This window comes from Rosa rugosa, chromosome 4 (genome assembly GCF_958449725.1).
Source record: "Rosa rugosa chromosome 4, drRosRugo1.1, whole genome shotgun sequence".
Classification (NCBI taxonomy): domain Eukaryota; kingdom Viridiplantae; phylum Streptophyta; class Magnoliopsida; order Rosales; family Rosaceae; genus Rosa; species Rosa rugosa.
Window position 1 is genome coordinate 48174860 of NC_084823.1, and position 27238 is coordinate 48202097.

The following is a 27238-nucleotide window of genomic DNA, read 5'->3' on the forward strand; positions in this document are numbered from 1 at the left end:
TATGATAGGGACCCTAGCACTTTCAGGATCTTCTAGGAAGTGAATTTTTTCTTTCTTGACAGCACTCTGCTGTAATTCTTCGAACTGTGGTCTTGCATTCTCATAAAGTTCTTCAGCTAATGCAAAGAGAGCTGGAAACATCAGACCACTGCTTCTTTCCTGAAAGGCAAATAAAAGGTTATCCAGAATTGTCTTCTGGTGGTAAGCTAATCTCCTGCCAGTTCTGAACACAGGAGTATCGAACGTTCGAAGTTCATAATTGAAAACATTTATTACTCCAGTTGGAGTAGGTTTGCTTTTTGGCAAAGCAACAGCCGTCAACGGTCTTGATGAGCCTTTACCGTCTACCGTTTGAGACGGGCTAGTCAATCCTTTACCCTGGGATTGATCAGTTGTGGCTAAGCCTTTTGAACTTAGCAGGAACTTCTTGAGGATTTTTTCTTTGGGATCCTCATTGGTTTCATGTTCTTTCCCAGCTCTTCTGCTTCTGGGATTGCGACCTTCGTCGTCGTCATTTCTTTTACTGAACATGGCTAATTCCCTTGTTAAGGCGTCTGGAAGATAGTTCTTGTTTCCTGCAATTAATTCAACAACATAATCATATTGGTTAAGGAATAATTGCCAGTTAGCTAGTCTTCCTCTATCAGCAGCTTTATCAAGTTTGAAAATTTTGAAATTCTTTACTCTGGCACAATCGGTGCGGACAGTAAAGGGTTTTCCAAGGAAAGCTGGAGAATTTAAAATTGTTTTCTTGACAGCCAAAATTTCTTTTTCCCCTGTGGGATAATTCAGTTCTGCAGGGCTGAACTTGCCACTACAAAATTTACAGATCTTTTTAATGTTAGTTCCAGGCGCTTTCGCCAGAACCACACCGGACCAGTAATTATCACTCGCATCTGTTTGGAGGATAATCTCATCATTCTCTTCTGGTTGTAGAAGAGGAGGGAGGTTTTTGCAGAGATTTTTTATCTGCTTCACCGTTTTTTCATCATCTTCTGTGAAGTTCCACTTTTTTTTGGAACTCGTTTTTGGAGATAACATTGCTGTTAACCCGGATATTTTAGGGATAAAATCTCTCCCATAATTAATGACACCAAGGAATCTCTCTAGACTCTTAGCATCAGAAATTCTATCTGGGAATTTTCAGATCTTCTCAAGGATATGAGGTTGGAGTTTTATCACTCCATTTTTGATATTTATTCCTAGGAAATCAACTTCATCAAGGATAAAGAAGATTTTCTTTTCACCTAGGATAATTCCATGCTGAACTATCAGCTTTACAACCTCATGGAGGTGTTTCATATGTGCTTCTCTGTTTTTGGAGAAGACCAGAATGTCATCTATGTAGACGACGCAAAACTCCGCAACATGTTTGAAGATATTATCCATTTTTCTCTGGAAGATTGAGGGAGCTTGCTTTAAACCAAAAGGCATTACTAACCATTCATAATGTCCTTGTGGTGTTCCAAATGCAGTGAGAGGTATACTCTCAGGATGCATTTTGACCTGCCAGAAACCCGACTTTGCATCGAATTTCGAAAAGACTTTGGCTCCTCTGAGCTGATTGATCAGTACTCTTACTTGAGCAATTTGATAACCGTCTTTGACAGTCTTCTTGTTGACATCTCTATAGTCAATCACCATTCTAGCTTTTCCTCTTAGATTTTCTGCATGATTCCTCACGTAGAATGCTGGAGCATGATGATGGCTAGTGGAAGGTTGAATTAATCTCTTGTTCAGGAGATCTTTAATATCTTTTCTGAATTCTTTTTAGTCTTCCTCTTTATATTGAGGAATGGCTTTGACATGACAGATGACATTCATGTCATGCAATCTTAATTCACAGACCACTGGGTCTTTTTCCCAAAACTTCTGAGGATCTACATCGATGTTCTGCTCGAGTAGTTTCTTGATTTTCTCAAGAGTGGGAATTTTCTGAGACTCAAGCTTATTCTGAAAGTGCTTGAGGTTATGCTCATGGATGAAACTAGCCTCTTCTTCTTCACTAGTTTCTGCTTCTTCTTCTTCTTCAGAAGATTCTTCAACAAGTAATTCTTGTTGTTGTTTGATTTGGAGTATGGGTTCAAATTTGGGTTTGTAGGGGGTAAGATCACCACTATTCTGTTGCGATCTCTGATATTGGGTAGTAAAGTTTGGACCTACAATACTTTTGGCTTGAATAAGCCTATCAGCCCAGAACACCCGTTCTCCTTTTCTGAAGCCTATTGCTTCTTCATCCTGAATAAATCTCTGTTGGAGAATGAAATCATTACCCAACAAGAAATCTGCGCCTTGGCCTTCAGATTGCCAGACGTTATGGATGGTAAATGTTCCTCCACCAATGGTGATCTGAACATTTTTTGCTACTTTATTCATGGTGAGATGGCTTCCATCGAAAGTTACACCAGTAGCTGTTTTCTTTTCTTCTTTCCAGAGTTTTTCTGGAATTGCAAATCTTTTTGCAACTGTAAATCCTGATCCATTATCTACAAAGGCATGTAGATGATATTTTTTGTGATAAGGGAATTTTAGTCCAATCTCTATGTAGTTGCTGTATCTACTTGTAGAGACGACTTTCGATTGCTGAAGCTCATTTTCTTGAGCTTGTTCCTTTGGAATGAATGGTTTACATTCTTCTGGAACAATTTCTGGTGGTTCAACCAGTTCAAAATTTTCATCGATTTTTTCTTCATCGATGATTTCTTCTTTCTTTTTCGAGGGAGAAGGTTCCATGATTTCCTGGAACGAGGCTTCTGCCTTTTTCTCTTTTTGTTCAGAGAAATATTCTTCATATTCTTGTTCAACCAATTGGCTGACAAGGCCATTCTTGGTTTTTCTTCTTACTTCAGCTATGAAGCATTCTTTGTGATAAGTCTTTTTTGACTCTTCACAAAACATAGGGAGACCATTCTTTTCGTGACATAAGCAGTAGTCACAAACGAATGTACCAGGGTTCACCTGATAAGAAGACATTAAGGATTCTGTCTTGCTCTCTTCCCAGTTTTTGATTTTCAAAATATTCATTTGTCTGGATTCGAAGTACTCTACTTCAGAATCTGTCTCAGACTCAGATGAATCTTCTTCTTCAGACCAGGCAGAGTAAACTGACCTGTCGTCTTCTTCATCATCAGAATAAGCTATTTCGTAGCCTTTCATGTTGGCAGTTTCTACTATATGCTCATATTCTTCAAAGAGAGCTTTAGTAGGTCTTTTACCCTTTTCTGGGCATTCATTGGCATAATGCCCTTCAGCTTTACATAACCAACATCTGCAAGCTTTCTTGCTTGGTTGTTTATGTTGATGAGTATTCTTCTTTTTCTTGAAGAATTTCTTTTTTGGATCTTCATCCTGTTGTTTCTTGTAATTGGAACTTTTCTTGAATTTCCAATTCTTTCTTTGATTACTCTTTTTGAATTTAGAGTAATATTTTCCTTTCCTCTTTCTGTAGAACTTGGATTCATGACATCCCCAGTTGGTTGGCATGTCTAGTATCCCATAACAGAAATTTTAAACTCCTTTGAGTTGTTTCTTAGCCATTTTTGCTCTAAGATTGGCTTTGCATTGTTCTTTCAGTAATTGCCGGATTCTGTCGGCGATTCCTCCAACTGAAAATCTTTCAATTGGTTTTTCTGCTATGCTTTCTCGCACAGCTGTTCTCCATGGTTCAGGGAGTTTCCTTTGCAACAGGTTGACTAGATCAGTGCTTTCTAGTTCACCAATTGTACAGTAATATTCTTGAAATTCATTCAAGTATTCTTCAAAATATCTCATGTCACAAATTTTGAGAGCATAGATATTTGATTTGGCCGTTTCTCTGGCTTTTTCACTCATACTTGCAGAATCTCCACAGAACTGATCGTACAGGGGTACTGCAAAATCATACGGAGATTTTGAAGCTTTGATATCTTCCAGCCATTCTTTTCCTCTGGCTGTTTCTTTGAAGGAGAAATAATATTTCTTAGCTACTCCTGTGAGAGTAGTTTCAAAGTACATCTGAAGATCAGGAGCTTCGAATTTTCCAAAGGTGAGAGCAGATGCCATCATCAGGCTGTCTACCCATTGGTCAAGAGTTTTTCTCTTGTCTAGAGTTTTATCCAGATCTAACCAGATACCAAAATTGGTAATCGGTACTCTGGGTATCTTGTCCTCTGGGACAAATCTTTGAGAATTTCTTTCTCCATCTCTGCCCGTAGGGGCCTTCTGTATAGGGAGTTTCACCTTTCCTTTTTCTCTGGTGATGGAAGTTTTGGAGCTTTCTCCTTCTTCCATTTCAACATCCTGGTAGGGAAGGAGTTTTCTTTCCTTTCCTGGATTGAAATTTTTCATTTCCTCGATTAGTTTTTCTAATCTTTCTGGATTTTCACAGAATTCTGCTTCTTCATAAAGATCATAGAGCTTTTGTGCTCCAAGCATATTAACTGGTCTGTTTAGATCAATTTCTAGGTCTTCTTCAGTAATTGGCTCTTCAATAGTGGGTTTTGTGCCACTAGTACTAGCTTCTCTAGTGCTATAGCTTCTTCTGAGAAGATTTTGTTTATCCTGATATTCTCAGGACAGACATCACTTTTTCTGTGATTGTCAAAATTTAGACTGATTTCTCCAGTCTTTCTGCTTTCATAAATTTTAGCTTTTGCACTTTCTGCTGGTAGCTTCGGACCAGATAATTTCCATTCAATAGGAAACGTTACTTCATTCCAAGTAACCTTGTGGATCTGTTGTGAATGGTTCTTCTGACTGGTGAGGAATCCAGTAGTAAGACCAGGGATGTTTGATATCCTTGTCTTTGGCTCTACTGTGGTACTCATCAGTTTATAGTATATTCTGTATATTATTGCCAATTCTTGCATATCATTTTTCATAGATATGTCGTCTGTCTTGACTCTCAGTCGGAGACAGTGAGCTGCATCTTTCAAGCTGGTAGAGAAGTTGGGGAAGCAGTTGAAATATGCTACTTGGTTGCACAGAGATGCTTCAAGGGTTCCCAAAAGACTAGCTTGAAAATCTTCCAGTCTATTGTCTTGTAAGACACATAGAACTGAACAGTTTATGCCTTCTCGAGCAAGAAGTTTTATGCCTACTTGGACTGCTCCAATGTGCATAAATTGATAATTTTTTGCTTTTGCTCTGGCAACTTCAGCAGGAGTGATCAGTAGAAGATCGGTTTCTCCTGTAGTAGAGGGGGTTGTAAATTCCAGTAATTTGAAATGATGGCTGTCCATCAGGTCAAATGTTCCCCTTTTGTATATTTGCTTGAAATCTAGCTTTGGAATTGAGGCGTTTTTTACCTCATGCTCGATTTCATTGTATTCAAATTCTTCAGAATTTAGGAGTTGTACTCCTTTCTTTTTCCCGAAGATGCTCATCATGTTAACATCTCGAGTTTCTTTCGGCTTTTCATACCGAATACTAGTAGAACTAGTTGAAGGATCCAGGAAAATCAAGTTTGGAACAGGATTCTCTGGTCTTTCTAATGGTTTGAATCCATTAGCTTTCTTTTTTACTGTAGGCACTTTCTTGTCCTTCAGTATAGTTTTCATAGAGTCCAGCGTTTTTTGCTGTTCATTGATTTTTCTACTAACACTTGTTAGCTTTTCTTCTTCCGTTTTTGGAAGACCTTTGATATAATCCAGTTTGTTTTCCAGTTTTTCTAACTGGTGGATTATAACATGAATTTGTTCTAGATGATCTTGACATCTAGCTATTTCTTTCTGCAGGATCTGATATTTTTCATCAGAAGATTTTAATAGAGAATTCAGTCTCTCTATTATTAAATCAGACATTGTCCCCATCGGGGATTCCCCTGCTGAGCTATTTTATAAGCTCTGATACCAGTGATTTGCGGATCTAACCAATGCTCAGGTAATCTAGGGGTTTTTGTTCATCTTCCAGAATATATAAGAGATTATCAATATCTTCTTCTATTTTATAAATTCTGGTTTGAAGCCTATAGATAATATCCCAATAGTTGGGAGTTTCTCTACTAAGACTTTCTCTATATTCTTTTAACTTTCTCAATTTTTCTCTTTCTTTTTGCAATTCTTTGCTAGTATTTCTACAGATAGCATTTAACTCAAGTCTGTCTACTATTGAAATCTTGAATAGTAAAGTGTACTGTTTACCTTTGAATAGAGGATGAATGCAACAGCCGTATCTTATTTAAACAAATATAATTCATATGGGCCCACCACGTTTCAACAGAACAATAGACAACAGATATGCAAAGGAAAACCAACTGACAAGGATTTCAAGGAAGGGTACTACAGATAAGAAAGTTGATAAGATGGGTTGATAGGAATGGAAAAGAGAAAGAGTTGTGTAAAGAGGAATAAAAATAAGACACTGGGGTGTATGAGAAGTATTCTCAGAGATTTGGGGTGTATGAGCATTAACCCTTAAAAAAAAATTATTACTTTCGTGAATAACATAGGCATCCTGACGTTTTAATGACATAAGCGTGAGGCTGAATCTCCGAGTGCTATTAGGTTTTAGATCCCGTTTTTAAAATAAAGAAGAAGAAAAAATTAGCAATGGAAGATTCGTGTCAATATGCCAAACAAATTGAGCGGTTATTTGCCGTCAAACAACACTGAACAGAGCCAGAATGAAGCATCTTGTGCCACCAGATTTTAATCTCCTTGTTCCAGTCTTAAAACTAACAAAAGAAGTGAGTAGAAGATAGCATAGCAAAACCATAATGAAACGCTTGACAAAAGAAAAAAACCCAATATGTAACAACTCAGAAGGGGAACTTACAACCTTATAGAATAGTTCTCCTACGTCGGCTATGTGGAAATTAATAGTTGTTTTCTAGACCTTAAATTCAACTTGATACACATCTCATATTTTTCATATTTTTGTAAATTGCCTGCCCGACGACAAGATGTCTAAAGGCAACTAAATTATTAAAATGCTTATGTGTCTCCCAAACCAATCCAAATTTACCACTGCTTAAACTTGGTCCTTTAAGTAGTTTTCTCTTTTCTTCATAATAATAATAATAATAACCATTCTACACGAAGGACAAGCTCTTAGTAGTGATGAATTTGGATTGGTTTGGAAGAAACCATTCTGCACATCAGACCATTATTTACACCACGGATAACCATTATGCACATCATACCATAAAAGAAAAGTAAAATAATAACCATTCTGTAAAGTTTGAAACACTACTCATCTTTTCTCTTGGACTATGATGACTGATAATTGCATATATCAATCTACTAATTAATATATGAGTGATCTAGGTGATGTGTAGTGTTGGGTGTGGTACAACAAGAACTAAGAGATGGCTTTGGAGGGAGAGAGAACATAGATGGGTGGAGACTAGTACAAAACTACAAACTATAGGGTAAATTAACAAAATTTGGCAAAAAAAAAAAAAATCTGAGATATGCGTATTAAGAATTTAGGAATGTGTTAATAAAATTTTTCTTTAAGGTTGTAATTCTCTCTCTCTCAAAAAAAAAAAAAAAAAAGCTATAGTCATAATAAAAAAAACAAAAACAAAAAAATAGTCCTTCCACGGGAGAGCTCTCTTCTCAGCGCCCTATAAGATTATTCTTCCATTCCATCTTCATTCCACATATATCCTTGTTCTTGTCCTTCATTGCAAACTTCATCGTCCCGTGGTCATTCTCACCACTAATCTTTCGTACCGCACGTTTTGGTTGGATCTTGTTCTTCACTTGCAGACTCCATCGTCTGGTGGTCATACTCACCACTAGTCCTTACCGCACAATCGGGTTGGATTCCGGCGCTAACTGGTTTATGATGATGACAAAACTCAAAAAATCAGTACTGCATGTAGGGACGTTGTTGTCAATTTTAATTTAGTACTCGCAAGTGCACGAATCAATTGTAGAATAGAGCAAAGATATGCTTTATTTCCACGAATCTCGAATTATAGTTCTTCACAAGGATGTTGTCATGCTTTTCAGCCACATTCATAGCTCCAATGAGCTCATGAAACCTTGTGATCTGTCCTGCAGTAACATCGATTCGATAGTTCTTAGCAACCATCAATGCAGAGACGGGGAAGGTAGAGAGAGTCTTCTCAATCAACATCGCATCTGTGATCTCTTTACCACAGGATTCCATTAAGGATTTAATGCGAAGTGCTTCCGAGTTGTAGTCAAGAATTGTCTTGAAAACACATGAGCGGAGGCTATGCCATCTCACTCCTAGATCAGGAAGCAGGGAGTCGCGGACGTTGCCAAATCTTTCTTCGAGTGAGACCCACAGCCTTCTGGGGTCTTCTTCATTCATACACTCGTACTGGAGCGAATAATCCATATGACGAGTCATTAGGATGATGGCTTTCGCCTTATTTGCCTCTAAGGCTGCTCTATTTGCTTCCAAAGCTTGAGTTTGCTCAACAGTTAGCACGTCCTGGCTAGGCTCGAGAATCGTATCCAGGATTCCATCGGCCTTGAGATGCTGGCGGACATCACGAACCCACCTGTGATATTCAGAGCCAGTTGTTCCCAATGGAGCAAAGTCCATATTGTTCAGGTTACTCATCCTGAAAGAGAACAAGAAAAAAGGTTAGTTTCGGAGCGAAAAAAGCTACCACGAAAACATATAAAATTTCTGAGCGTAGTCGCTTCTAAGAAATTAGGAATTTCTGAGCGTAATTGCTTCCAAGAAATTCAATTCCAAGAGGTATTGGATTAGATCGAAACAATGACGTAAGTGGTCGATCATAAATTCTCTACAAACTCAACAAGCTCCAAGCTTGGAGTGAGTGCGAACCTCCACAGTTCGGCTAAATTAGGTCTCCCCTATGATGAAGAAAGGGGGGTAGAAGAAGGGATGTTGCAAGTCCCCGATAAAAGAAGAGAAATTGAATTTAAAAACGGGAACTTTTAGAAAAAATACCTCTAAATAGATCGCCGGGAAATTTGGCCGGAAAAAGTCGCCGGAAAATTGCAGGAAAGTGGCCGGAAAAAGTCATCGGAAAGTGGTTGACCGGCGTTGACCAGAGGGTTGACCGGCGGTGACCGGCAGTGACCAGAGGGTTGACCGGAGGCTGACGTGTCAGGATGAGGTGGCGCTGTCGCTGACGTGGCAGGCTGATGTGGCTGTGCTGACGTGGAAGATGACGTGGCGGTGGGTTAGGTGTGTCAGTGGGCCGGGTCAAGTCAGTGGGCTTCTGGGCTTTTCTTCTTTGGGCTGGGCTCCTTCTTCTTTTCTTTTCTGCCGGTTTTTCTGCCGGACGATGAGGCGGCCGGTTCAGCAAGTTTTAGGCCGGTTTTTTGACTTTTTATTCCGGTTCCTGAAACTTCAGATGAAGAGGCTTCTAGTACCAAAATTTGGTGGAAATTGGAGGTCCGGAAGATGGTGAACCAGTGGAATATTTGTTGCGAGTTGTATGGAGCTTCCAGTGGCCGGCTGGAATCGAGTTCTTTAAGGTTTGAGGTGGAGGCAGAAAAGGCTTCACGGTTTTGTATTCGGATTCAAGGTTTTTAGCTTCTTGAATCAGGGTTTGGCTATTTGTTTCAGGGTTAGGGCTTCGTGCTGATAACGTGTTTTAGGAAAACTGAAATTGGGAGAGAATAGAGTCGTACTTTCATTTATAATAGGGGCCTCTTTATATAGAGGATTACAAACATAGAGATAGAGTTGTACATGGAAACATAATCGTACATTGATTAGATATCTCCTAAGATTCTCCGAGAATATCTCTAATATAAACCATATTTCAACTAGAGCAAGTAACCTCTAGTTTGGGCCAGACACATATTCTGGATTTACTTGAACATATACTTTATTATGAATGACTTCTACAGATTTCCTAGGATGTACAAAATATAAAAAAAAACAAAAACAAAAAACAAAAAATAAATAAAACAAATGCAGCCCAAACACAAAACAAAATAATAACTTGCTGTCTCTTCAATGCTCCAGTATCTTCTAATAGAAATTGACTCAAATAAATGATTGTTAGTCTGTCTAGCGAGTTTGTTCTCATTCCTAATCTCCCAAACAACATAAATATACAATATAGATCACTTGATGTTTATGGTTAATTATTCTCATCAATTTTGTTTTTGCCGATTAACATATATTGTAGCAATATTGGTCAATGTCTTGATCTATAATCAATCAATTGAAATTCAATTGTTCAACCTTTTTTTGAACCATAATATAAATTCAAATTAATGAGAATAATTAATTAATAAGATAAAATTTAGTATGGTTCAAGGTCTTAGGGTTAGACCACAATATTTGAGTTTTAGGGTTTCATAAATCATTTTTATTGCTATTAGAGTATTAGGGTTCGAAGTATCACAATTGAAGAAAAAAAAAAAATCACGTTCAACAACTACAATGAACATGTTGAGTATAAAAAAAGGTTGATATCATAAAAGATTAGAGAAAAGACAAAAAATTAAGAAAGAGAGATGATGAAAGACAAACTTCTTCTTGCGTAGAGAGAAGAATTTTGATAGACATTTTTTTTTTTTTTTGAAGAGGAAACTTTGATAGACTTTTTGAAATCTTTGGTCTGGAGGCTGGAAAATTATTGGAGTTTGGTATGTATAGTTAACACTACAAAGTCTATGATTTTCTAATTTCATAAGTATGAATGATATTTTGAATACATCTGTACTTTTATTCATTTTTAAAAGTCCTAATTGAATACCCCTAGATTTTGGTGGAATTCATGAAGTCTTTAAAAATCTTAATTGAATACCTTAAGACTTTCATGGACTGTTAAAAGTCTATATTGAATACACCCAGACTTTTAAATTTCATAGATTTCTTTAAAAGTTCCACTAATTCCATAGACAATACACCCCCCTAAGAGTTTAACATAGAAATCAGAAATTCAATCACAAATCAACTAAACAAATAGAATAGTCATACTAGGGGCTTCATCTCAGCCCTAGCTTAGAAATTTAGCAATCCATGACTATGAAAAACATGTCTAGAATCAAAGAAAACATGAAACAGACAATGGAAGAATTGAGGAACTCGGGTCCAGCGATGGTGAGAGCTTCTCTTCTCATTGTTCTCTGCAGAATATGCTGCCTCTTGTGTCTCTAGGCGTGCTAGGTTTTCTGCCCTGTATCTCTCTTTCCAAACCCTACTTGACTTTGGGCTTCTTAGGTCTTCTAGTCCAACTTGGAATAGATTCCTTCTCTCTAAAGAAAACGCAAGGCTACTATAGTCAACGCAAGGAATTACTCCAAACATGCCAGACATGTTCAGTCTTATCCCGTCAAAGTGCAAAGAGCAATGGACTTGGGCTTCACAAATCAGATTCTGAAAAGATATGCAAAATCCGTCAGAATCTGCCTTCCTGAACTAGGTTCACTTAAATCATCATAACTTCCTCCAGAAGAATGCGAATCCACTTCTGTAAAATTCCACAGAAAGCTAACATTCGTATCTTTCCAATGGTGTAAGGCTCGCCTGCTAGTTCCTTGTGAGAAGGTACAGTTTAATACTTGAAGTTGACGTAAAATAGAGACAATTCTAGAAAATGAGGATGGCCAGCATCCTTTCAATCCTGCGTGACTCTAAGCTTCAAATCTTTCTTTTCTCCAATTTAACCTACAAAACACAAACACAAAGTAAAAGACTCAAAAATGACAAGAACTAGTTCATCCGATATTTAAGGGTATAAAAATGTATGAAATTATGAGTCTATCAGACGTGACATTCAATAATGAGGAAGATAACAATATCAAGTCATAAAATCAGTAAAAATGAATCTTTGATGAAACATATATATATATTACCAAATACCAAGCTGCAGATGCAGTAACATCTATGATCCCATCAACAAAGAGTAAATATTCTTTTACTCTATGTTGCCTATAAATTTTGCACTAGTTTATTATTGCTCATTTAAAAAAATGCCATTCTACTTTTTTATTCTACAGGTAATAAGATTTATCAACCATTCTCCTACAAACAATCAAATTCAACCATAGCTTAATCTGTTCAAGTAGAAACCCCGAAGATACCAACTTGAAATACTTGGATTAATCACAAGGATAGTACTTACAACAAAGTCCAAAACTTATACATTCCGGTTAAATTATCAGTTGTACGTACACCCCAAATGTAATTAACAATGACCAAGGACCATATGATAATTGGTTAAAGAACTTGATCCTGGCAGTTATACATTGGATAGTGAGTGCTGCTGAATCATAATTCTATGTATGTTTTTTATTTCACTGACTGTACTCAGGTACTCAAAGCCCTCTGGGACATAATCGTGGATGCACAAAAGTTCCAAATACTCTTGATCTGAGTCAGTCCAGACATCAGAAGGCATCTTGTCATGTTGGTTATTGGTTAATGCCTGGCGGCCGGAATGAATTTAGTCCCGTATGGACATTTATATTCCTCATAGTATTTCTCACAACAGTAAACCCAGTGGTCCTCCTGACCACAAATCGTACAAAATTCGAGACCTTCATCGAGGAGGTCCTCCAAACAGTAATCAGCAGCCTTTGCCTCTTCTTTAGAGGTAAGAGGTTCTCCAAGCTTGAGTTTAAACCAATAGTAACCAGCAGCCTTTGGATCTGCCTCTGGTCCTTCTGCCTTGCTAAGAGAACCACATTCGATAAGTGGTTCTGAAGAGAAACCAGTGTTACTACCTGTTTGTGATTCTATAATTAAACTCGAATGAAAGGTCATGATGATGATGATGATCGATGATGACGAGAGAAAAAAAAAAAAAAACAAATTCCTCACAAAGCCTAAATCAGAAATCAAAAACATACCTCGTACCGAGATCTCACGGAAACGTTTCGCCGGTGGGAGTGGCGGTGGGGATGTCGATCGGTACTTCATGCGGCTGAAAATTAGTAAAGTGATGGAAGTGGCGGTGGGGCGAGGAAGATCAAGAGTATTAGCATTGTCATGTCGATTTCATATAAGGTTAAGACATTTATCGTGTTATATGAGATAAGTTCAAATCAAATTCATTTAATAATTGTGTAGAAAATTTAAACCTAAACTCAACTTATTTATTAAACGGGTTACCCGTTCAACCCACAAAATGACCCATTTAACTAAAAAAAAAATACATAAATTGACTAAATGCACTAAAATCTCTACACTACGAATAATATAAATAATTATTTATAATTTATGATTAATTAAATTCAATAATGATAAAGGAAAATATTTCAAGTTGTCTAATTCTAGGATCTATTCCCAACATCCAAAATTTTAAGAAGAAATATAACATAATTCATAATTAACGGGTATGTGCTGGTGGTGGATTAACCCGCGGCCAACTCGTTTATTAAATAGGGTCATGGCGGATTGAACCACGGCCAACCTGCTTTTTAATTGTGCAGGTTCAACTCGTTTTATTTCGTGCGGATTTCGAGTTGTGGTGTCGAGTCGTGTGAGAATTGTCAACCCTTGAAAATCAGGAACTTAAGAGTTTGGGCTTGTGATTTTTATTGGATAATTAGTTTGTTTTAATAGGCCCTGCTGGTTAGTTTGTTTGATGAATAGTTTGAGTTTTGTTTGAGGTTTTGAGGAAAAAGAGAATTTGTTTAAATGACCCTATTTGTTATTCAAACCCTATTTAGATCCAAAGAAAAAGAGAATCTGGCGTCAAATGAAACAGGAAACAGGATCCGGGATCCGTATACCGACACATGTACATTTTATGCATTAACTTTCTTTTGCTGCCAGTAGTCCAGTACACCTGAGCAATTTTTCCGGTAACTCAAGAATTAAACTTTACATTCTACTGATTAACAAAGGTACAGGGGCACAAGAACAGCAGTCAGTCGGGTAATGAGACTAGGGAATAGGTAAAGAACCAGACTTCCTCTAATTTCATTTCCTTGCTGCTCCATATTAGAAGCAAAGGAATTATGAGTCACTACAAGTAAATACGAGGCTAATAGAAACAAATAAAATGATAAAGAGTTCCACAGGAAACAGAGGATGACCAAATCACAATGTTTCACATCAGATTCATTTCAATCGAAAAGGAAATGCGCCAATCTGACTACCTCCAAGACGCTAACTAATTCAACACCATCAACTTCGCCATGAGCCCTGCTGAGTGCAAACAAGTCTTTATTTGTCTGCTCAACAAATATAAACAGTTGCAATCACATCTCTATTACTACAATACCTGGAAACAGTTATGATCAAGCCACTGCTACTGCTACTGCCACTGCTCATGATGCAAGAGTGGGAAAGAGCGGTTTCATCAATGACAACCTCATCTTTAGTCTTTAATTTTTTAGCCACTACTCCATATCCTGCACTACTCGAATAGTGCCACTTTGCCGCCCATGGAAGTTCCCTCCACCACGTCTCGAATGACCCTGGCCTCTTTCCTTGACCCTTCCACCACCTGAATTCTGAGCACCTTCTCTAGGTCCCTCGGAATTGTTAAATTTGTCACTGCTGTTGTATGGCCCAACTGGCTGGTACTCCAAATGGGAACTGTGCCTCTGCCTGTCCCGATTTGCAGGGGGTTTTTGCTGCCTACCATCATGCCCCGAGTAATTCCAATCCCCGCGAGACTCTTGCCCTCTGCTGAAACGGTTGTTTTGGTTTCCATTCCTTCGAAACCCCATTTGAAACTGATGCTCTTGTCTAGCATCCATACTAGGAGGAGCCAGTTCGACTGGGCTGACAGGACCATGACTAGGGGAGCTGGGACGTCCCCTGTGTGTTGTTTTCCTCTCCCTCCTGTTCTGTCCTTCCCCTGCATTGTTTCTTTCAGACTTGTATTGATCATGTCGATGCTGAGCCAGATGTTCAGTAGTATCTTTGTCAGTTGCTGGTGAGAGTGGGTCTGCACCTTGGGGACCATTAGCCCTGTTTCCTCGATGATTATTGGCTGCAAATGCCTGAGATTTGGGCTGCCAATGAGGTATTGCACGTTCCCCAACAGCTTGATTCTCTTTAGAAGCAGAAGGTAACTCTGTTTGACTGATTTCAGAGGCTGAAGATTTGGTGTAGATTCTGTCAGCATCCCCCCTATAGTTTTTCTTTTGCTCATGATCATGATTATTTGCCACAGTTTTTTGTCCATTAAACAGATGCTGCTTTCGTCTTCCGGGTATTCCCTGTTCTTTTACAGCAATAGATGCAGAGACTGGTACAACAGTGTTGGGTTCATCGGGCATGTTCCATCCATCATTCCAATCATCAGAATTCTTTGGTTGCTCTGTCACTGAGCCAATATCACTCTGACCAACATTTGAAGTATATGATGGTTCCTCATGGAAACCTTGTGTGTTGGTTGGTTCTGTTGATCCCCGTTGTCGCCACGACCCATGTGCTTTTACCTGCTTATTTTGCCTGCTACTCCCATTCCTGGATTCTATGGCAAAACCTGATTTTCCCACTGCAGCACTAGGTTGAGAATTTTCGACACCTTGAGGAGGACCAGAATCTGCTCCCCTAATGTTCTCATTTATTGCAGTCTGATGCACTACAGAAACCATTGCTTGTTGAGTACTTCCTTGATGTGCCATCTCTTTAGCTACAGGCTTTGGAACATATCTCTCCATTTCCGCCCTCTTATTTCTTGAATTATTTTGCACTTGATGGTCGCTCTTTACAGCACTGACAGCCTCAGCTTCAGTTTTGGGGATGGCATCATCAGTTACATCAGTTTTGTTCTGTGACCGCACTGGTGCCCACATAACAGCATCGCTGCTTTGAAATTTTTCCGAGTGCCTGATTGCTTGTGAATTCCTAGGCATCCGGCGAGAATGCTGAGGTTTCCACTGGCCACTTAATCTACCTTGAGATTCTTCGTTTGGTAGAGACAAGTGCTGTTCCATCGACTGATATGCATCCCTAGAAAAGGTCTCTGACTGAACTGAGCTAGGATCTAAATCCACATTAGGTGCATTTGGTTTTCCAGTTTCTATAGTGGTGTTTGCATGATTTGTATCATTTGATATAGATGATGATATAGCAGCCACAGATGATGCATTCTCTACTCTCTGCTTGTTCTTGCCACTTCTGTAATTTTTCTTTCTCGGATGAGAAGATGACTCAAGTATAGCACTAGAATTTGCAGTCAGGCTTGACTCAGTACTCAATGCGGTTGAAGTAGCTCCAACTCCACCAGATGAGGACACATTAACCACTGTATCTGTCTGACTATTTGGTGTGTCAGTCATACTAGTGGAAGTATTCTTCCCAATAGACTTCTTTTCCAACCGAGTGTTCTGCTTTTGTTTAGGTGCCTGCTTCTGCCTTGAGATACAGCTATCATGAGCCTGGGGAGCAGTGTTGTGATGAGCAGTATTAGGAATAGTAACCTGCTGCTGCAAAGGCACAGGTTGATCATGCATGAAAATGGGCTCCTTGTAGGCACTCTTTGGCCTCTCTGAAGGTAGCTCAATTGATGGAACAGTTGATTCTTCAGCTTCAACACTGGTGCACTCATTAATCTGTTCAACAGCGTTAAGGTTAGAACCGAAAGCTGGGACTTGTGGATCATATTTCCTACCGGCCACTAATGGTTCACCAGAAGTTTGAGATTCTTCTTGTTTACTCTGGATGTCACCACTGGAGGAATTTTCAAACTTTTGATTTGAACCGTCCACCACTTGAGTACGTCTGTTCAACTCTTCTAATTTTGCTCGAGCCTTGGCCATCTGCCTTCTTGTCTGCTCCTCCTCTTCCTCCTGAAGCTGTCTGGTTTCAAACTTTTGATTTGAACCGTCCACCACTTGAGTACGTCTGTTCAACTCTTCTAATTTTGCTCGAGCCTTGGCCATCTGCCTTCTTGTCCGCTCCTCCTCTTCCTCTTGAAGCTGTCTGGTACGTTGCTTGGCTAGCTCCTTCATCTTAGCACGCTGATAAGGAGGGGAAATAAATGCAAGTCTCAAGCTTCTGATGCATTACAAGCAACCATAGAAACAATATGTATATTACCTGTGCCTCAGAATCATTTGGATCAAACATTGGTGTCAATGAGTCGTCTTCACGTCTGCCTTGTGGATAAGATCCAGACTTTTCAGTAGCTTCCATGGACGCAAGGTGGTCATGCACATGATCATTAGAAGGAACTTTTGAATTTGCAGTTGACACCACAGATGTTGGTTCAGAGACCAAGGATTTCTTCCCCCAGCCGTCGCCTTCTTGGTTATTAAACCTTCCTCTACCACGATTATCTGATTTACCATGCATGCCATGAGCAGGTCGCCTGTAGATCAGTAAATCAATATATTCCATCATTTGATATACCAGATACATTGTTAAAACCTACAAGTTACCAACCAACCTGGAGACAGAAATTCCACTGCTGACTTCATGAGAGGAATTTATGATTTCAGTGGCCGAGCCACTACCAGGTTCATTTACTGAACTGTTAGATTTAGGGTTGACTTGGAATGTCTTCCTTTGCTCCTCCCTAATGGAAACAGATGCAGTATCACCTCGTCCATCAGAAACTCGTGCTTTGGCATTTAATCCCTCTATTTTCTGAATCAGACTGGGGTCTTTTGCAGAGAGTGTTTGTGCAATATCTTGTGTGCCACAGGCTTCAGTTTCCAATTTCTTCACTGGAATGGCATCAGCTGCCCTCATATTACCCAAACTTTCAGGGGACTTGACTTTGACACGAGCAGAAGAAGCTCCTCGGTCAGAATTCTGCGAAGCAGGTCTTTCACTCCTTCGATCCCTCTCTCCCTCCTTTCTGCGATCTGATCTCCAGTCATTCTCCAATGACAATGCTTTTGGTTGGTCCTCACCCTCAAGACATGACGCATTGGTTGTTACAGCAACCTCACTTCTCTGTTCTTCATTTCTTCTATCGCAACCATCATGCTGCTTCAGAAGAACTTTGTATGGTCCACGTGTATCATGTGGATGACCAGATTCTATTTTCTCCGGTAACCCTGTTTGGCTGGTGGGACCATATCCACTAGGTCTGCCAGGCTCAGGAGCACTTTGGCTAGGGTACCTGTTATAGACAGGAGGACCAGCTGGCATTCCCACAAATGGGACATCTCGTTCATTTGAATTGCAATATCCCATTGGTGAACCATAATATCCCTCAAAGGCCATAGGACCAGGGTAAAATCCAGGTCTAATTGGCATACCGGGGCGGATATACGCCTCTGGCATATGAGGTCTGTACATCTCTCCATTTTTAGGATGGTGTCCCCTTGGTCCTGCTCCATTTGGAGGAACAGGCTGTGGGTTGGCAAGAGCAGCAGCTGGAATTTGTGGAGGATAATATGGAAATGGTTCCATTGGGAAGCCACCAGGAGGGACCTGGGCCCCAAAAGGAGGACCCCCTGGAGGACCTCTAAACCAAACACCACCTTGGGGGTGAGGTACTGGACCACCTTGCGGGTGAACAGGACCACCATGCCATGCATCATAATGTTGGGGCGGGACACTAGCACCAGGGTAAGGCTGGGGATTTCCCTGCCACTTCTCCATACCAGGTCTACCTCCATCTTCATTGTATGAGGGATTCTCTCTTTTCCATGAATTACCAGTTCCACTCTTCACACTTGCATTTACAGAGATATCACCTGAATAAGAAAAACAAGCACAAATGATATGCCAAAGATTCCGAAAAACTATGACATTTAATCACACAGGAATCAAGAACATGTACACAAACCAACTACGGAAGTCCCAGTTGTCTCTTTTGCCACCCCACCACCAGAAGATGAGCCAGGGCGAGAGTAAGAACTGTGATCTATCATAAATGATTAACCAAGCAATCAGTAAAAAAAAAAAATACTAAACTGTCTAAACAACCAAAACACACAAGCCTAAACAGCATAGACAAAGAATAAAAAATCATAGAAAAGAAAAGACATAATTAACTGTAGCAGAAAGCTAGACCACAGCTTTCCTCCAATTAAAAACACCTTGGCTTTCTTCCCTACCCCTAACAACTCAAACCTCTCACTTAATAATGCAGTATAACATAAAGGATTATCGCAACTAACATTTAGCTCCCAACACAATTAAGCCATACATGCAAGGTACAGGAGTACCAGGCAATGCATAGCAGTTGAAACAACAAACAATAGCAGCCATTACACATGTGCTTCACCACATTTGGAAAAATGATAAGAAAACAGAAGTGTACTGATTTCAAAGAGTGGCTACGGGTAAAAATCTCAAGAACTGTTTCTTACAAAAATGACACGGCAGTATCACATCAATTGGTGAAAACCTACTGACTGCCAAAAACATGGTCGTAGAGATAGTGTAATATGTGTGGCTTGCCATCTCAACCACCACATGAGTTTCTAAACAGCTTTTGTAGTAGTAATAGTGTCTTCCAAGATCAAATTGTAAAGTTAATAGATATAAGCATAATACCTCTAGACTCAGCATTCTTTCCAGAATTATCCTTTTCTGAACCAAGAGTTGGAAAGTCTCCAGAAGTGAGAGAAAACCCTTCATTCTTTGATGACGTCACTCCCTGCACGTAACAGCGGGTTAGCAATGTCAGAACACTCATATATGTACTGCACAGACTGCAAGAGAGTAAACATGGCAGATGCGGCGTTCAACTACAAATGTTTTTTGCTGGGATCAGATCAGCATACAGGGATAAACCTCAATCCCAACCATTTTCTATATGCCACCTCAGTTCAACTCCCTAACAATAAAAACTTCCTCCTCTTAAAGCTGCACTTAACACCAACTACGCAATTATATATCTAGAACCCTAACCGCCTATGATTTAAGCTAGGTGTAAAATTAACGAATTTTGCAAGAATATATATTTAATGTAGCCGTTTTTTTTTCCTCTTTTTTCTTTTTTGTTTGAGAAGAAAGAAACAAGGACATGCCACATAATGGTCTAGACAAAGTGCCACATAAACTTTGTAACAAAAAAAAGTGCCACGTAAAATGCCAAAGCATACTGTGTTCATACAGATTTTCATAATATGGATAGAAGATCAATTGAATAAAATTGGTACTCTGAAATAATATGGAAGGAGATACCAATTTTTCTGCAGTCCCGGGAGCATTCCATGCCACTGGATGTTCAGAGTGTTCAGCAAATCTTGACAACTGTGAACTACCAGGCCTTGGTTCTGCACTGCGAGGACGCAATGATGCCACTGACGTCTGATTTGATGTCAATACCCCAGAGGCCGATGATGGCCTAGAGTTTGGACCCCATGCGCTAGCAGCAGGTTCATGAGATTTATCACTACCAGCAGTTGATGGTCGAGTGCCACTTCCTGAAGAAATGTGGCCACTGAGATAGCTTGGTGAAGTGGTGCCACCATCAGTATTTGGAGAAAGTGATGAGGTGCCCCATGCATTTGATGCAGATGATGATCTACTGCCCCAACTGAGAGTGCCCCTACAAGTATACAATTCAAAATAAACAAGAGAGATCATTTTCCAGTAATGAACTAGTGGCATTGAAATTTTATATGCTGACAAAGCAAGAGAGAAATAACTCACTTGGGAACAATTTCCACAGATGGATCCATACCATGGTTTTCTAACCTTAAATAACCAAAAGAAAATAATTATGAATTTTAGGGAACAAAAAAGGGAACAGTACAGAAAGTAAGGATAATTTAGCATGAAACAAATACCTCTGACTGGGTAAATTTATAGGCTTCGGGACTTTCCCTAAAACAGTCATTGCACCTCTTCTGGCAGAAGCCCACCTGAAACAGTATTGAGGGCAATAGATTACCACCTAAAGATGGGGACATGTATGTGGTTACGTGGTTTTGGAACATGTTACTTCCTGTGAACTAAAAGAATTTTTCCTTACATAATAACTCTCAAACTAACACAGGTACAGGTAATTAATTCCTTACATAAGAATTTTTCCCAATGACTTTCAAACTATTCAGTCTAGTTAAACCAGCAATTCTGCAATTTCTAGTGAAATACAGCGAATGCTGCCAGATTAAGATAAGGAGTCGCAATTGAAAACATACCTCCGATCCCCAGACAACATACTCGACGTCATGTTTCAATTGTTGCCACAAGGTCATTCAAACAATTTTGATAAAAAACTGAAAATACAAGTAAAAACATAAATCGTCATGAGCATAACTTATTGCAATCAATATAGTAGGTATCAGATGAAGCATAAAAATAGAAAGGTTATTGAATGACATGATAAGCAACAAAGAACACAAGCAATGTTCAAAAATCCATGTTCCACCTTGTACTAAAATCATAAGTGCAGCACAATAGAAACAACAACAAACCAAAATGTTATTAGCTGCTTCAGGTTCATGCACTTATCATCCGAACTTGATCCATGCTCTTAGCTGCTTATAACATAAGCATAGCCAACAGAAAATTATCTCCTAAACCTTTTTCCATTGAATTTATAGGTCGGCACCATACGCAACACTTCCCTATTTGCCAACTGCACCCTCATTCAACCAAACTCTCCCGAGGCATGATCAGGCCCGGATCACAAACTAAGGTGGCCTCGTGATACTCTCTTTCCTCGCCCTCTTAACTTTCTTATCTTATTTCCAGCTACACTAAGTGCAAGGAAAACAGCAAGACACCTTTATTCTTTTAATGTCATAGATAAACACTAACTCAGATTCTGATCATCTTTTACAGCATTGATCGCTAACCTACAGTCACTAAACATAAGCCAGTTCCGAATTCTAAAAAAGCTAAACTATTAAATGGAAAGACCTGTTTTCGGAAACAAAAGGAAGAACCCTTGTTTCTGAAAATCTATGCATTCTTGCGCTGCTCTTTCGAAAGCCCAATATCCACACATTAATAACAAAAAAAAACAAAAACCCATTCTAACCTAATACATAACAATATGCATATAACACCAAAGCTAGACATCCTACAGCACAAATTCTGGGCACGATTTCTACCAAAGCGTTGCATGAACAAGAACATCTCAGAATCGATTCAGCCAGAAATGACGGTAGCAAATTCTTATCTTCCAATATAACAAATCAAGAACAAAAATCTTTCGGCGAAAATCAGAAGCGACTATATACTTGCCTGGAGGAAGATTAAGTTTCAATGGGCCCGTGGAAACCCTAGAGGAGGGGGGGGGGGGGGGGGGGGGAGTAGTTTTGATTTAGGTTTTCGAAGGCGGAGAGAGGAAGAAGAAAACCCGATCGTTTTGGGGGCTGAGAAGATCTCGCGAAGGAGGTTGAGGTAGAGAGAGAGAGATCTCTGTGAGTTGAAATCGATGGATTTCGAGTGTGATGGGTTTCGGATCAGGGAAGACGAAAATAGGGAGGCAGAGAGAAATAAGAGAGAGAGAGAGAGCTCCAATGAGTTCGAGGATTTACGAGTTGCAGCCTTCGATAAATTAATACAGCAATTTTGAAATTTTTGATTTTATTATTATTATTATTTTTTTTTTTTTATTTAAAGAATTTAAGGGTTTGGTTGAAATTTTAGACAATAAATCCAAATCCAAATCCAAAATGGGCTGTGAATCCTCGTTGATTTGTGTTTTTTTTTTTATAAATTTTGAGGAGAAAGAAAGAGGCTGGGTTTTGACGTGGGATGGGCAAGAGGGTCATTGTCTGTGGGGACTTTGGTGTAATGTCCTTATCCTCATACCAAAAAGGAAACTACTATCACTTTGTATGGTGCTGGATGAAGCCATGAAGGGTAGGATCACACTTGGAGTGTTTGAGCATTTTGACAATGTATTGAGGTCAAGAAGTTTCATCCCATGATCTCATCATTCTACTAGGTTTGTTTGTTTTGTGTAATGACACGTATAACATTGAAATAACATCTCATCTCAATATTTTCTTACCTTCTTTTATCGAAAAAATATTTTTTAGTAATAGGTTTCGGACGACTAGTGATGATTGTTCAACAAGGTACCTTGTTGTCAATATTATTGATTGTTGGGGCCAGTGGCGGATCTTGGATTCGAAAATGGGGTGTTTTTTTTTGGGCAAAGTCCAAATTTTTTTTTTCGGTACAACTATGTACAAATGTAAGAAGTATCGTGTTATATTGACGTTAACGGAAGGATGAGAACAAGCGGTGACTGATAGGCTATAGAAACGAGAGTGAGAAACCTAAGAGAAGAAGAAAACGAGGGCTCAATTGTTGATGAGTGATGGAATGGAGTAAGAGGAGACTGGAAACTGGTCCCTAATTATTTTCGGATGGACTTCAACATCAAGACGACAACATTTTGATGATACTATATATAGAAGAAGAAAAATTTCTTCAAAATTGTCGGGCGGGCTTGAGCCCTCCCCATGCACTATGTGGATCCGGTGGTGGTTGGGGCACGCATAATAGATTGTCGCGTCTTTTTCGTGGCATCTATTTCTTACCTTCTATTGTTATGGATAACTAGTTACCACCATATTCATCACCATCATAGTTGACTAAATTAGACTTATAAGATATATTTAGTTCTTTCTAGAGATTTGGAAAGAAGTATCAGATTCTACTTACTCTTATAAATATGTTACGGGAAAACCAAACTACCTTTATCTTAACTATTAAAAAAATGCATTATACAACCAAACGACACGATAAAAACCTAATTTAAACGTGAGATTCAAATAATAAAAGAATCATAGCTTTAGCAACACAAGAGTATCATGGATGAGAGATGGAAACACTTCATTGAGTCAGAGATGGTAATAACAATTAGATGCCCTTACAAATTATTATTATTTTTTTTTTTTAAACAACAACAAAATCAAAGGCCTCAAAATGAAAGTTTGCTCTTCATCCTTAATTAATATAATTTTGCTTCCTTCTTACTCATGTAATAGGAGTAGCCAAATATCCAACGGGCGGGTGCAACTTGACCCGTTCAACTCCAAATAGTCTGGACGGTGTGAGGCGTGAGCTTCTTCTCCTTCGATTCATGTTCTGAATTGTGGGCTGACTCAACTTTAGGCCGAATCTGGAAGCAGATTTCATACTAAAATCAGGTAAGCTTGTTTACGTCATTCACGTATCTCTCATTCTATGGTTTACATCTATTGGAATCAGTTCCAAAGATTATGCCTTTTAATTCACGTTGATTTCTTCTGTATAGCCATTTTAAGCCTACCCTTTTGTCGATTCGTTCTGAAAAGTGTAATATATATTGATAGTGGTTCTTGGTTAGGCATTGCATCTGGGCATGTTTAGAGTCACACTGTTGGGTATAAAAGAATGTATCACAAGGAATAGGAATCTAGTTTTGGAATTTGATTTTCTAGTATTTGGGATTTGAAACCAAACATAGTGTTGACTTTGTTGTTTCGCTATAGGAAATAGTATGTTTGGTCTGTCATATAAATCTGGAGTTGTTTACTGAAATGAAAGCATGATTTTTTTATTTTTGCAGCTTGCCTGTTTTGAGTTTCTTTCATCAACTTGAGATCGGGAGCTTTATATAAATCAGGCCAATTCGATTAAAGGGGTTTTGGATTTCGGTACAAATTTGGCTAAATCGAGTTATTACTTGACTTACAGTAGGGGGTACTGCTAGCAATAAGCAAGTAGAAAGCTGATGGTCTAAGGCGACTATTTGTTTTTCTATGTCTAGATATAGTTTTTCTTTTGAAATGGATTTTGATGGAACTTTGAAGGTGAAGACAGAGTGAAGGAGTTGTTAATAGATCTGGGATGCATTTTGGCAGTAATTGATAGATGGAACCTAAATCGCCTTCCAAACTTAAGCTTTCGAGCATGGGATTTACTCAACATAAACAGGCATTGAAAACAACTATTCTGGTTTTAGTTACAGGGCTCCTATTGCTTGGTGTCCATTTTGCATTCAAATCTGGGAGAGGCCATAGTGTATCTAAAGGGCCATATTATACCGTGGTTGTGGATTGTGGGAGCACGGGGACCCGAGTGAATGTGTATGAGTGGCTGGTAGAAGAAAGTAATAAGGAATTGCCTATTTTATTGTATACTTATCCCGACAATTCAACTGAGGGTAAGCTTTTGAAAAGTTGTAAGTATCACTGCCTGCAAACTGAACCTGGTTTGGATAAATTTGTTGGTAACTTGTCAGGAATAAGAGCATCTTTGGAACCGTTAATTACATGGGCAGAACATAAGGTTCCTGTTGAAAGACATGGTGACACCCCTATTTTTGTTCTAGCTACTGCTGGATTAAGGAGGTTGCCCGTGGAAGATGCTAGACGGGTCTTGGATGATGTGGACGCTGTTGTAAAGCAACATTCTTTTTTTCATAAAAAGAGTTGGATAAGGGTGTTGAGTGGCAAAGAAGAAGCTTATTATGGTTGGGTGGCTCTAAACTATAAAATGGGTAGCTTTAGGAATCATTCAAGGTTGCCCACTTTGGGACTTCTTGACTTGGGAGGTTCGTCATTGCAGGTTGTTGTGGAAATTGAAGATGCAAGAGAAGACACACACTTGGTGAGATCAAAGTTTGGTTTTGTTGAACATGATATTTTGGCATACTCGTTACCAGCATTTGGATTGAATGAAGCATTTGATAGGACGGTTGTTATGCTCAGCAACGTGGAACAACTCAGAGAAAGTAGAGTTGGTAAATTGGAGATCAGACACCCTTGTCTTAGTTCGGATATTGTGCAAAATTATACCTGCAGTGGTTGCTTTCAGCCAAATGCTGGCGGTCAGGAAAATATGACCAGTAAAGTGCAGGAAACTAGATTGTCTTCTGTGTATCTGGTTGGAGAACAAAACTGGGAGCAATGTAGAAGACTTGCAAGGGCTGCTGCTATGAGTACAAGCACACCCGACTCAGCAAGGTGCTCTGATAGGGGTAAGTACTATATTTATTCACCCACTGAGCTGTTGAAGAAGTTCATTGTTTCTTTTGTTTGTTTCGAAACATCTCTTGCTTATGCAATTTAATTAGAAAAGTTTATATCGTGTCCAAAAGAAAAAGAGAGGCAGTTATTACTATACTATGAATTCCCAGTTATTTAAGGTTTTTATTTTTTTATTTTCTGAAAGAGCAAATACTTCTACATCAAAATCAACCTCTAGAATTTTTACATGCTCATGAATAGATTAACAGAAATCCCAAGTGTGTTATTTGTATATAAATGATATCAGTAAAATTCCCCGCTTGCTATTAGTTATACCAATGGATTGCAAAATGCATGAGTGACTGAAAGACAGGTCTCAGTTGTTGTTTGCATCACTGTACCTCTATGTGCATGACTTGGCAAGTTAGCATGCACTAGATGCTGTTCCTTGGACATTTTCCCCTTTTCTTCTTATTAAAGGGAGTTTAAGGATTCCCATCACTCTTCTAATTCTCTGCTCATGTTCACAGGCAGTGATATAATAAACTTGACAGCTGTTGCTCATCCCACAGCCCACTTTCATGCCTTATCTGGTTTCTTTGCTGTTTATGACAAATTAAATTTGAGTTCAAGAGCCACCTTGACAAAGATTTGGGAGAAAGGCCAGCAGTTATGCTCTAGATCATGGACCAACCTATCACAAAACGGATATTATGCTTGGCAATATTGTTTCCGGGTGCCTTATATGGCATCACTCATTGAAGATGCTCTGTGTCTTGGTGACAAAGAGATCATTTTTGGTCCTGGGGATGTTAGTTGGACATTAGGAGCTGCATTGGTAGAGGGAGAATATTTATGGCTAAGTACTAGATCTCAAATTAGCATTTCAAACTTTTGTATGAAGGTTGTATCCTCACCGATTTTTGTACTGGTTTCGCTTCTGTGTCTTCTATTCATTGTCTACTTTGGTAAAGTGAAGCTACCTATGATAGGTAGCAAGGTTGCGGATAGAGCTTCTTTGTCAGTGAGAGGACAAAAGATGATGGATTAGAAGCTCTGCCTATGATATGTATTGCCGGAAGTTGGTGCACCATCGTATCAAAGATGTGGTCCAAATTTGAGTCAGTTCGTTCACGACTCATGAGTGTGGAAAAAAATCAAGTGCAGGATGAGAGTTCATTACATATTTTATGTTCGCACATCATTTTGTATTATTGTGAATTATATCTCCATGATGAGCTGTGCAACGGTCACATTGAAGCCAAAAAATTTCATAACACGAAACAAGTATCGTGTCACTGTCTTTACCTATAACTCTGTACTAGTTAAGAAGGTCAAGTGACGTCCCTCCTCACCCGTACCTCGCTCCCTAGTCCCTACATCCTTGGAAGACAGTGCAAGATGTAGATGGATTAATGTTCCACAGAGGTTGAGTGGAAATTCTAACCTACGTGATTCAGTGGTTGTATCCTATACAGCTTTACCATTGCAATTGCTAAAAGTGGTAGTTTGTTGATTTATGGTAGAATTGCGTTGTAGAACTGGTAAAAAAAAAG

General features: G+C 39.1%; 3 protein-coding genes across 7 annotated transcripts; 1 reads left to right on the plus strand and 2 right to left on the minus strand.

Annotated features, from left to right (window-relative positions):
- Window positions 1–11581: 11581 nt before the first annotated feature.
- LOC133706757 (uncharacterized) lies at window positions 11582–12882 on the minus strand. Of its 2 annotated transcripts, none has more exons than XM_062132300.1 (2): window positions 12744–12882; window positions 11582–12593 (listed from the first exon to the last, which is right to left on the minus strand). In XM_062132300.1, the coding sequence occupies exons 1-2, from the start codon at window positions 12811–12813 to the stop codon at window positions 12313–12315; spliced, it is 351 nt and encodes a 116-aa protein (XP_061988284.1). In that variant the 5' UTR covers window positions 12814–12882; the 3' UTR covers window positions 11582–12312. The 2 variants fall into 2 exon arrangements, with proteins under 2 accessions (XP_061988284.1, XP_061988283.1); XM_062132299.1 differs by having other exon boundaries at window positions 11582–12617.
- Window positions 12883–13748: 866 nt separating this feature from the next.
- Window positions 13749–22256, minus strand: LOC133743485 (protein MODIFIER OF SNC1 1). 4 transcript variants are annotated; one of them, XR_009863142.1, is made up of 11 exons: window positions 21958–22256; window positions 20907–20984; window positions 20553–20627; window positions 20416–20460; window positions 19945–20311; window positions 19312–19414; window positions 18599–18676; window positions 17246–18506; window positions 16897–17167; window positions 14123–16817; window positions 13749–14043 (listed from the first exon to the last, which is right to left on the minus strand). XR_009863142.1 is itself a non-coding variant. In XM_062171439.1 (10 exons), exons 2-10 carry the CDS (start codon window positions 20936–20938, stop codon window positions 14241–14243), a joined length of 4809 nt encoding a protein of 1602 aa, XP_062027423.1. In that variant the 5' UTR covers window positions 20939–20984; window positions 21958–22256; the 3' UTR covers window positions 13749–14240. The 4 variants fall into 4 exon arrangements, 2 of the variants coding, with proteins under 2 accessions (XP_062027423.1, XP_062027424.1); XR_009863143.1 differs by having other exon boundaries at window positions 13749–14046; XM_062171439.1 differs by having other exon boundaries at window positions 13749–16817.
- A 1431-nt stretch (window positions 22257–23687) lies between these two features.
- LOC133743163 (probable apyrase 7) lies at window positions 23688–26912 on the plus strand. Its single transcript, XM_062170992.1, has 3 exons — window positions 23688–23879; window positions 24281–25693; window positions 26213–26912. The coding sequence occupies exons 2-3, from the start codon at window positions 24586–24588 to the stop codon at window positions 26731–26733; spliced, it is 1629 nt and encodes a 542-aa protein (XP_062026976.1). The 5' UTR covers window positions 23688–23879; window positions 24281–24585; the 3' UTR covers window positions 26734–26912.
- Window positions 26913–27238: the final 326 nt, after the last annotated feature.

Bases quoted from the DNA above. Each gene is read 5' to 3' on its own strand.
- LOC133706757 (XM_062132299.1), bottom strand. From the start codon at position 12,813: ATGAAGTACCGATCGACATCCCCACCGCCACTCCCACCGGCGAAACGT. The intron at 12,618-12,743 runs GTATGTTTTTGA...AATCACAAACAG, and splicing joins CCGTGAGATCTCGGTACGAG to GTAGTAACACTGGTTTCTCT.
- LOC133743485 (XM_062171439.1), bottom strand. From the start codon at position 20,938: ATGACGTCGAGTATGTTGTCTGGGGATCGGAG. The intron at 19,415-19,944 runs GTATCTCCTTCC...TGTTACGTGCAG, and splicing joins CCGGGACTGCAGAAAAATTG to GGAGTGACGTCATCAAAGAA. The intron at 16,818-16,896 runs GTAATATACATA...CCTCCTTATCAG, and splicing joins CAAATGATTCTGAGGCACAG to CGTGCTAAGATGAAGGAGCT.
- LOC133743163 (XM_062170992.1), top strand. From the start codon at position 24,586: ATGGAACCTAAATCGCCTTCCAAACTTAAGCTTTCGAGCATGGGATTT. The intron at 25,694-26,212 runs GTAAGTACTATA...TCATGTTCACAG, and splicing joins AGCAAGGTGCTCTGATAGGG to GCAGTGATATAATAAACTTG.